Here is an 11,539-nt window from a genome sequence, read left to right as displayed (position 1 = left end):
TGTAAATGCAAAGGCTGATTTCATTGCCTCCAGCCAGACAATCTCTGTGATGTGTGCCCAGCTGCCATGTAGACCTCATTTCTCAAGGGTTTCCCTTTACTACATACACTCAGAAAGATGGCTGCTACCTGGCTGGGTTCTCTCAGCATCTGTGGAGAAATAAGCTAACCCCTCCATCACTTAAATCATCTCTGAATGCTCATTAACAGAACAAGGGATGCCCCAATCCCACATTTCCTCAGTCTTTTGAAATCAACTCTGCAAATTCTTCCCTTAATAAAAACACAACATGTAGAAGTTTGAAGGGCAACGCCTTTTCCTCCAGTTCATTCACTAGAAAGCTACACACTACAGCTGCAAAGGACAGTATGAAATAAACCAGTGCTCAAGTCACAGAGGAACCAAATCGGGGGTTATTTTTCCCCAGATTTTTCATTCATGTCTGCACAAGTTTTGGTAGCTCAGATTGTATAGGGTACATCTGTTAATGCAAAAGATACAGCTCTCTCTTCAGCCCGTCCTCATACCTTAGGGCCTTGAAAGAAGCCTTTTAGGGCAGGAATCCATGCTACTGCCATTTAATAACACTAATCAATGCCTACTGAGAAAAAAAATACATTCTCCTCACTGGCAGAAACCAAGAAAAGCTGAGACAAGCAGGGCTAAGCTGTCAGAGGTGGTCTCCTTTAGCAAAGCGGTGGGCCTCCCTTGGCTAATTCCCAGGTGGCCAAGTGGCACAAGCTCTCTGATCCTCTCATCGTTCAGCCAAGACGGAGGAGCGTCACCACCTTGCGACCTGACTGTTATAATCTTCAGTAACGACCACTTCTGCCGCCGCCTCCCTTGGCCACTGGTGGGCCCTCTGCTCCCGCAGCAGCCGCCGCTCCTCTCGCCTCTTTAGCCGGTTCTTCTGGTGCTCCTCTTGCTTGGAGTACTGGAAGCGCTGCAGGAACAGGTCCTTGGCGTACTCGTAGAGCTGCACGTCCAAGAAGTTCAGCTCCTCTATCCGCTGCCGCACGTCCTCGCCGATGTCCACGTTGGAGGCCCGCGTGACGTTGAGCTGGGTGAATGGGGAAATGAATTTCAGGTTGAAGGTCCTCTCAAAGAGATACTGCGTTTTCCTCTGAAATTCAGTGAGCCCGAAGAAGGCCATGTTTTTCAGATTGTTCTTGGCGCTTTGGAGGAGAATCATGTTTCTTTCGCTCTCATTCATGAAAGTCAAGTTGTAGCACCCCACCAGGCTGAGGTCTGCCAGCATGCGCACCTGCCGGTTGTTGGCCAGGTTGTAGCTACAGTCCATGAACTCCTGTAAAGTGACTCCTGACCAGTCGTCTCCCTCGTAACAGGTAGGCAGCTCGTCTGGCGTTGGGCTTCTTCCATCACACATGTGAAGGGAAGTTTTCCACGTCGCACCCCTCTGCACGTGTTTCCATTCGCTTAAGTACCGGGACACTGGATCCCTCAGCATTGTGATGTAGTAGAAGTTCCTGAAACACATCATTAAACACAGTTTTAAGATTCATTGGATTTCATGTTTTTATTCCCCAATAAAATGATTACCAGCCACCACCACCACCGCCCCCTTCACTTTTTCTGGTGTCATGTAGGCACTTCGAGTGGCTACTTCTGAGACAGTAAAAAGCTTAAAGCTTAAAAAATACTGTGAATAAAATACAAGGTAAATTGGGAGAAAGAGATGAAAGGAAATAAATAGCTATCAGAGAAACAGAATTACTCTGACCTATCTACTGTTTAGTGGTAGTTACTTTATGCAGAAGCCAATTAACTGGACTGCTCTCCTCTCAACACTGAAATGCTAACCCGTGGTAATATCAGAAACAGTGGGAAAAGAGATTTATATAATCTTGCCACTTCTCTTCTGGACTGAGACGTGCACGTCTCACAAGCTGATAATCCATACAGCACCTGGTCAGAGTATAAGAAGCACGAGCAATTTATGTGGATTCTGCAAGTGCTGAAAATAACACCATGTGGAAAAATGGCACGAGCCACCTGCTTAAGAAGAACCCTATTATTAAATGGGTTGGAGTGAAGATAATGAGAGACCCAAGGGCCATTCATATGACAATTTTAGACACGTGCTTGATTGAAATCAGTTATAATCACGTAGTACAAAAGCATTTGTTGATATAAAGATTATCATTATTCAAGCTCACCTTTTAAGAATTCAAAAGAGACATCAAGAAATATTGATTTGAAATAGAGCAAGTAACTGCAGAACTCACATTGTCAGTTCATCTTTTAGCTATTGAATTCAGTTTGTACATTTATTTATGGCAGTCTGAAATGGACTGCAATTGAATGTGCTTCAAGCAGGCTTTCATAGATTGAGGTTTTTTTACTGAGAAATGTTTTATTCAATAACAACACACCTGAATTACAGGATGATATTGTAAAGACAAAGCAAAACCCAGATACTTATGATTTCTGTCAGCTAGAATAACCAGCAGAAGATTCATGACTAAAATTAACACACGGTCTGGCACAAAAATAGGCTCATGAGTTTGCATGACTCATCTAACTGCAAATAATACATTAATAAATCATGAGTCCTAAGATTTCTTAAGAAAAATCTGATCTCAGTACTCCTTCTTGAGGGTAGAAAAGGATTAAGCAAGCAAGCAAGCAGGAGGCACGCGTGCCAAAGACAAGCTACCTGTAAACAAGGCAATGCTTTGTGAGGCCCGTCTCATACAAGAGGTAACATGGGTTAAATGAAAAATCTCAAAGTCAATTGTCTCTCCAAGACAATTCCCTTTCTTTTTCAGATATCATCTATTTTCTGCAACTAAAATTTCCCCATTACTCCTCTATAAACCTTAGGTTTGCCATAAAAATAGGTATTTCCCCCACCTATTCAAAAAAATCCGGACATATTCCCCAGTGTAGGCAAAGCAAAAGGAAACAGGGCTGAACGCTTTGTGTGTACTCATTCCGAGCTCTCCACCTCCAGGACCTATAATACATTTTCTGGAATAAGGTTAAGAGGCCAGACTATGGTCTGTGTTCTGCTGCAGGGTAATTTCTTGAACTACTATCTACTGGAAACAGCTGTTTCAAGAACTGTTTCCCAGCAGAAGGGTTACAGGTGGAGGGATATAAACCAGCAAGTGCCATGGATGTGTTTTCATTATCACTTGCACCGGAAACCAGCTTTGTGTTACCATCATATAATACTCTGAAGGATGACATTTCCAAAATCATTTGGAGCTTGGATTTTCTGACAGCTGCGCATACATGATCAGACTTCATCTGTTTTGATCCACTTCAGTTACCCAGCCCACATCAGCAGTGAACCCAAGGATCATGCAGCCATGCACAGACAGATATTTCTTAAATCCCTCTTCACTACTCCTGCAGAGCAGGGAATAACAGAAATCCTCCTGTGTGCCCTGTAGTATAGCTCCACTGCCACTGTCTTTAAGCACTTCAAGCACAGCCTGCTCATCTCGTTTTGGCTCTGCCTCCCACGTATGAGAGCACATTAAGAACTGCTTTCCAACTAACAGGACAAAAAGTGGGTACATTTCACTAATGTTGTGTAGATCAAGCAGCCCAACTCTCAAACACCCATCAGCTCTGAGCCTAAGACACCAGCAGGGTGTCTGACACGGTTGTGGCAGAGAGTGACTGAAGCTCCAAGGGAGCAGAAATTAATAAAACTGGACAAAGATACAGAGGCCACTGCCAACAGATACATTGACAGAGACATGGCCTTGTCTTAGTCCTCGCACTGTTGCCCCTCCCCTCTTTGGAAAAATTTGGATGTTGATACGTGGTAACAGATGGGTTTAAAAAATTGCTCTTGATCATTATTTATAAACCTCTAATAACAGTTCTGTCTTTTCTCACCCATCTCCAGCAGTTTCAGTCAGGCATGACTCAGCACAACAGCAATTAACAAAAATACCTCCTTTGCATCAATCATTTCCATTTAATTCCTGGGTATGTAAATGTGTTTGATGTGCAATAAACAGGAGCACAAAGCAAATGCAGGGAAATGAGAACAGTGTGTCTTTGTATAGCATCTGCAGCTTCCCTTATGCAGAAGAGGTGAGAAACTTTTGCCAGTCTGTTGCTGCTCCTCTTTGTGACGACCTGACTTCTCTATCTGTTTTCACTGTCTTGATTAATTTGCTCCTGGTTTGTGCATCTTTCGGAGTGTCATCTTCTTGTGTTACCAACTGAATGGCTTCTTCATCTGGCAGACAACCTTTAACAGCAGCCTGACAGACATTTAGTTTCTGAGGCACTAATAACTATGAGTGTGGCATCCCTGCCACATTCACAGTTTATAACCTTCCATTCATGACTCTTCATCACCCTTTTTACCGGTCTGATGTTGGAAGACCTTAAGATTTCTTCCACCTGATTCTGGGCACTGTCCAGAAGACGCAGTTACAATGCTACCCAGAGGACTGGGGGATGCTGCCCAGGGGTCGTGGCACAGATTTTTCCTTCAGGGATGTCATTGCTCTAAAATAATAACTAAAAATGCATAGTTCGTGCACATTTGTCTCAGTTGGAAAGTTATAAAAATTATCTTAGGAAATTGTTTGCAGATGTTTACATTTATAGGTGAAATAGAGCAGCATTCAGAGCTCTCAGTACCTAATACACAGCCCAGGAACGGCTGAGGAGTCAGCCCATAATAAAGAAAATAAGCAGTTCAAGAAAACGTGAAACTGGGGATGGCTGAAGCTTCAGTCTCTTCTTTCTTCACTGTTCAGTAAAAGAGTATCAAGTAAGCTATATAATGAACATGCCTGAGCCACTCTGAACACAGAGGTGCACTTGTTCTTGTTGGTGTAAATGACTCCCTTGTGTTCCCCCTGCTCATGCTTACACAGCTAAGTTAAACTCCACAGCTACCCACTGCGGGAAATACTCAGCAAAGGATTAAGTAATAACTTCTGTTACCCTGTCTGACAAAGCAAACTCATCACAGGCTTACTGGCTTCGTATCAACGGACTCCCATCATCGATTGCTCAAACTGCATTCACAGACAGCCTCAGTGCTTCAAGGCTAGCCAAGCAGAATACACTGCCATGTCAGTGAGAAGATGTTTTACACAAAACATGCCAAAGTAATTAAAACCCATACAAATTATCTATCTGTGTCTGTATAGCTATATCTAGATGTCTATTTGTGTATCTGTATCTATCTCTGTGATCTATATCTATAAAATCTACATCATCATGTGTGTGCAAAAATTTACATTGGAATCTGGCCATAAGCTGCTGCTGTCAATGGAAGAGAAATCATAGTAAATGCATAATGTGTATTTGGCAATGTATCTTGTGACTGTCTGGATAAACACATAGACATGTATGAACAGTTTAGATTACATTTCAAACAACACCAGCCCACCAGTCACGCTGTTAGCTCCTCCTGAAAGGAAACTCCATACACCTTTCCCAGATCGAACAATCTCCTTAATAATGTACTGAAATTAATGGTTTATTCAAGTCACCACCATGGGACAGTTGATTTTTATGCACAGATGAACTGATTTTTAACGGTCAGGGCAAAGGCCCGATGATCCAATGCAAGGGCCCAAAGAAGCACTGGTGTGAAGCGTGAGCTGCATGCTACTGTTTACAGTAGAACCAAAAAGCGCTTGGGAACTCAGGAGGCTCTAGCCCCACTCACATTAACTCTAGTCTCTTCATTAGCATTAGGCAAAGAAAACCTTTAATTAATAGAACATCTAAAATGAGGCTATAACCTAGGAACATGTATTTCTTTCACATTACAAGTCATTTTAAGATAAATAATCTTACATTAATCCTTCAATAGTACTGCTCTAGTTTAAAAATTAATTTCAGAGGATCAGACTGTGCTGTTAGTGGAGGTGATCTCAAAAGAGGGCATTTTCCCTTTCTATCACCGTGGAACAGATGTCCCAGCTGAGAAAGATTTACTAAACACGTGAAGGATCACGGCACACAGAGAACAAAAACTGGAGGGCCTCCTGGGGAAGAAGGATGAACGGCATCTTCTCTGTCACTCCCGCTTTCGTGTGGCACAGCCGGCACAAGGAGAGCTCACGCAGCGCTCTCAGAGGAGAGAGAACCAAGCTACTCTCTCTTCTTTCAAAGCATGAAGCAGGACCTTGCGTGCAGAGTGCGATGAGCTTCATAAAAGGAGAATGGCACACTCAGAGCAGCCGATGCAGAGATGGATGAGTATTTGAGGTGAAGAAAAAGAGTCACTGGAGACTATTTTGGAAGACACTAACAGACAGAAGAAAGAAGAACCAAAACGACTGAAAAACCCAGGTGCATCATAAACATCCACATTCTGGTCCTTCCTGGTAGCACGGAAAATAAAAGTCCTGGACAAGTTTATGGCCCAAGTTGAGACACCAAGTTAGCAGCTTTAACTGTGGAAGTGAGTGTGTTCCTGAGGAAAGGTCTGAAATAGCCAGCAAAAGCCAGCCTGGCAGTACACTTCTGCTAGTGACACAGGCTGTGGCGAGATGAAGGGTTAAGAAGGATCTGCGTGATGTGAAAAAAAGCCTTATGCTTCCCAGATTTATCCTGAAGCCCAAGTTCTCAGAGGCAGTAACTGAGTTAACTACTGATCAGCAACCCCTCTTCAAGCAAAGTATTGTCAGTATGGTTAATGGTGAAGAGGGTAAACAAATGAAACAAAAATAAGGATAATGCATTATATGAACACTTAGGGAACAGGAGCATGCAACAAGTATGGTGGGTGGAGGCAGAAAAGTCAAGAAATGTTGTCAGGCTGAACTGGACTGGTCAAAGTCATCCTAGCTCAAGGCAGATGAATCAGCTCATGGCTGGCAGCATTATTTTTCAGACTGTCACTGACTGTGCCAATGCTGTTCTTAATTTACAGAGAACCTGCCCAACATAGCAAGAACTGACTGTATACTTCTAATTCAGAACAGTACAGTAACAAAAAAAGCTATAAAACAGTGCACAAACTATATGCATGTCCATCTGGCTGCAGGAAGCATCACACAGCTTACCCACCACACCAGACAGATAAACTTTTGAAAAGATGATGTAGCAACAGCACATAGGTTTCTTAAGCCTACCATCTGTCACAGGATGCTAGACCACTGTGATGGGAATGGTTTTCTAAGACATCCTTTACAGACGTTTGTTACCTGTCCTCTCAGCTTTTCATGGTTTTCTTTTACTGAAAGAACACCATTCTTTCAGTCGCCATTGAGAAGTCAACATTTATCCACTCTTACCACATACACCACCCACTCAATACGAAAAATGTACGTTTCATGCACGAAAAACACTCAGTTGCCTGTTTTCTCAGAGTAGCTGAGCATCCACCACTTCTGCTGGTTTTATCTGGGGTGAGCACTGTGCTTACTTACAACAGTGGCTGTAATGTCCTACAGACACTCTACATTAAAGGAGCACATGCCATTGACTTCACCAGAGTCAAAAATAAAAAAAGCCTTGCATTTTGAGGTACAAAATTATAAAATTGTAGATATGTGTCATTATTCCTCTGAGATTTTGCCCCATGGCTCTGAATGCAACCAGAAAAAAAAAACTTGGCTGCTGTTTCCTGTTTCCAAATTGGCCACAAGCTTCTGCTGGTTAATGACCAACAGTTTTCATCATCCCAGTGATGTATAGTGCAGCTAAATCTGCAGGATATGCCTAAGAAGGGGTCGAATACTACTTGCAGGGTAAGACATCTACATGCACCAATCTTCATATAAGCAGCCTCTGAAGCCAGTGTGGAGCTGTTCAACACAAGCAGTGGTGTGTGTGTGTCCAGAAAGCTCTGGCATGAGCTGTATCACTTGAGAGGCTCCCTGTGCTTTGTACTGTGTACCTTGACCACAATGGCAGATTAGATACCTGCTAACCTCGAGATGTCCACATTGTAGGCACCTATATATAGGTGTCCTCATCTATAAGGTGAACCTCATGCCTGGAGCCAAGACTCCCTGCCTGAACGGAGGGAGTCATTCACAGAGTGAGAACTTCAGGCCAACCTCAAAAACTAACCTGTAACATAACATCCTGCCCAAGGGGAGATCAGAGAGAAGGTGAAGCCAGGCTCTTCACTAACATGCATGGTGGGATAATGAGAGATGATGGTCATAAACTGAGACAGGGGAGGATAACTGGAAAATAATTTTCACCATGAGAATAATTAAACATTGAGAAAACTTTGCCCAGTGAAGCTGTGTGCCCTCCATCCTTGGAGGTTTTGAAGACCCAAGTGGACAGAACTCTGAGCAACCTTATCTGCGCTCAGTGGTAACCCTGCTCTAAGCAGGGAGCTGAACCCCAGGGGTTCTGCAGTTCTGGGGGACAGTACATGATCTTCTGTCACCCAGTGTACAGTCCTGTCAGAAAACATATCACACCAGAACCAGCTCACCAACTAGACCACACCTGCCCTCCCTTGGCCTCTCCTAGGCAGAGTACAGGGAGTGTGCGCTGCCTTTTATGAGAGTGGGGTTTTTGTATACGATTCTAACTAGGGCTATAACATTCTGGAACAGTACACTCTGAATTATTGAGCAACCCCATGAAAATTTATTTCAGTGATACTTTGTTCAATATAGTCTCTCGAAATTGGAGAGGACAGTGCAGCAACTGCACGTCCCTAAAGAAATTCTGTTCACAAGTCTGCACCTTGAACAGCTCCTAGACTAATGAAATGATGTAGCTACCCGTGGGTTTGATCCCAATATTTTAGAAAATGCACACGAATACCACATGAATATGTGTGAGATTTCCAAATTAATGTATGTTTTCCCTCTGTATTGCCTTTAGGGTTTAAGCATAAATTTTCAAACACAGAGCATAAAGTCAGGCATCTAAATCTGTACTTAGACACGTAGATAAACTCGGCCTGATTGCCAGTGAAGAAAATACACAGTAGTAGGAGATAAGGATGCTCACTTACCCAGAAAACAGGGTCTGATGATTTATTTAGCAAAAGGAGTCTCCTAGAGCCGTGAGAGTGTGCCCTGCTTTGCCAGCACAGGTAACACCATTCTATTATCCTCTTCATAAAATGTCCTAGCCCCTTTTGAAATACTGTTTTCATGCCACTGCTTCTGTTGAAAAAAGCTTGTGAAGGTTGCTTCTCATGGTTAGGAACACAAGTCTTTTCTTATTCCCAGAATAAACCTGTTCTTGGTGTACTTCTACCCAGCTGCTCTTGTGTTCACGCTACAGACACATCAAGAGGATTTATAAATGTAGCATCAGTGAAAGAGAAATGGCATTTAAGTTGGAGATCAGAAAGCTACCACACTGGCTTTTATTTTGCAAAGCTGAACTAGTTGTTACTATCTTTTCTGATAAGACAAACCAGAAGTGGCCACGCTGCAGTCCACCAAACCCCTTTGATCATGCTAAGGTTGCTGAGTTTTCCAATACCTTAGTTCTCCATGCTAGCTTTTCATAGGAGGCTCACAAGAGTAAGACATGCTGGAAGCTCCTGAGATCAGTTCTGGTTTTTGACCATCCAATGAATCCTTCTTGGCATTTGACCTTGCATAACTTCAAATCATTATACATGTATAGGATTGGGCAAATTTCACACGAGGCTTCACAGGTGACCTGTACAATATATATGCCCTCTATTCTGCTGGCAATGTAAGCTCTGATCCATCCTCAAGTTGCATTCATTTTTTAATGGGGCTGTGTAACTCTGGAGGCCCACACTCGCTGTGTCACTGGCTAATACAGAGAGGTCTTTCTGGTCCCCCTGTTTCACCTAATGAGCACCCAGTTGATGGAGGAAATCTGTTTCTGCTGGCCTCCAATGTATCATCTTGCACTTTGCACTACCAAACTTCATTCCCTCTGCTACTGAAATCCTTAAGGTCATCAAGCAAATTCCACTAACAGACTTAAGCTTTTTGATCAAACATTAACAAAACCCTGAAACAGGATCAGAGCTAAGGCCAGCTCTGAGTAAAGTCTTTTATAACTGTAGTGAGTTGACCCTGGCTGGATGCCAGATGCCCACCAAAGCCACTCTGTTGCTCCCCTCCTCAGCTGGATAAGGGAAATACAATAAAAGGCTCATGATATGAAAGACTCCTCACACTCTTCCCCTATTCCAACATCAGGTCCCTTCCTCAGGAGACAGTCCTACATAGACTTCTCCATCATGAATCCTTCCCATGTGCTGCAGTTCTTCACAAACTGCTCCAGCATGGGTCCTTTCCACAGGCTGTAGTCCTTCAGGAACGGGCTGTTCCAGCGTGGGCTTCTTATGGGGTCACAAGTCCTGCTAGGAAACCTGCTTCTGCATGGGATCCTCCCTCCATGGGTCCACAGGTCCTGCCAGGAGCCTGCTCCAGTGTGGGCTTCCCAAGGGGTCACAGCCTCCTTTGGACAACCATCAGCTCTGGTGTGGGGTTCTCCATAGGCTGCAGGTGGACCGCCTCCCTCACCATGGTCTTTACCATGGGCTACAAGCTAATCTCTGCTCGGGCACCTGCAGTGCCTCCTCCCACTCCTCCTTCACTGACCTCAGTGTCTGCAGAGTGGTTTCTCTCACATATTCACACACCTCTTTCTGGTTGCACAGGGTTTCTTTTTCCCTTTCTCACGCATCAAAGGTGCTACCACTATCACTGATGGGCTTGGCCTTGGCCAGTGCCATACCTGTCTTGGAGCCAGTTGGTATTGGCTCCATCAGACATATGGGAAGCTTCCAGAAGCTTCTCATGGAAGCCACACCTGTAGCCCCCTCCTATGAAAACCTTGCCATGCAAACCCAGCACAATAATTGTCTTTTAAACCAGAAGTAAGTTCTTTTAGCACATCTTGTTTTGTTACCAGCTTCCTATCCACCAAAAAATTCTTATTCTCAGCCTTGTACTTTCTGCCTTGTATAATAACTTTGCAGATGCTGCTCTATCAGGTAGTTTACTGAAGGTAAATTCACCTTCTATCAGAGACAGATGCTATTTTACATGTCTCTGCCTAAAGGCTGAGAATGGCAACCCCAGCTTTGTTGTGTATGAGACAGAGAATGCTTAAGATAGGGAAATGGCAATTTATTTGAGAGTGAAGAGCTCTGGAATAGAAATGTACAGATTAGGCAGTTTGATGGAAAAACAGATCTGCAACTTTCCATCAAACAGTCTTGATAGAAATTGTAAATCATTTCTTGATGAGACACAAATCTAACAAAGTTCCCTCCAGAGATTTTTGTTCTTTGCCTAAATTAAATCAAGCTCAGATGTTCTAAGTGTTCTTTAAATTGCTGAAAGGAGTATAGTAGCAAGAGCTTTGCTGAAAGAAACAGAAGATGCAATAATAAATTAAATAATAAGAATTTGGTTGTTCCATCAAGTACACACATAATAAAAACCTTGTACTGTGTAAGAAACAGCGTGTGAGCACACACAGGAGGAAATACAGGAAGCAGTAGGTAGACATAGTGTCTTGTAAGATTTTTTAAAGACACTCTCTGCAAGACCACGCCTACCTTTGTGTCAGAGAAAATAATAAACGCCAGATTCAAACGCGGCGAACCCGT

General features: G+C 43.3%; 1 protein-coding gene across 1 annotated transcript; it reads right to left on the bottom strand.

Annotated features, from left to right (window-relative positions):
• Nucleotides 1-781: 781 nt before the first annotated feature.
• On the bottom strand, nucleotides 782-4,738 carry HS6ST3 (heparan sulfate 6-O-sulfotransferase 3; the record flags this gene model as incomplete). Its single annotated transcript, XM_008943393.1, has 2 exons — nucleotides 782-1,490; nucleotides 4,712-4,738. Coding segments are annotated over 2 exons (736 nt in total), but the record flags the coding sequence as incomplete, so codon positions are not given.
• Nucleotides 4,739-11,539: the final 6,801 nt, after the last annotated feature.

This window comes from Merops nubicus, unplaced genomic scaffold (assembly GCF_000691845.1).
Source record: "Merops nubicus isolate BGI_N331 unplaced genomic scaffold, ASM69184v1 scaffold7237, whole genome shotgun sequence".
Taxonomy (NCBI): domain Eukaryota; kingdom Metazoa; phylum Chordata; class Aves; order Coraciiformes; family Meropidae; genus Merops; species Merops nubicus.
The sequence above is the reverse complement of the archived record's forward strand: the minus strand, read 5'-3'. Positions and strand labels throughout refer to the sequence as shown.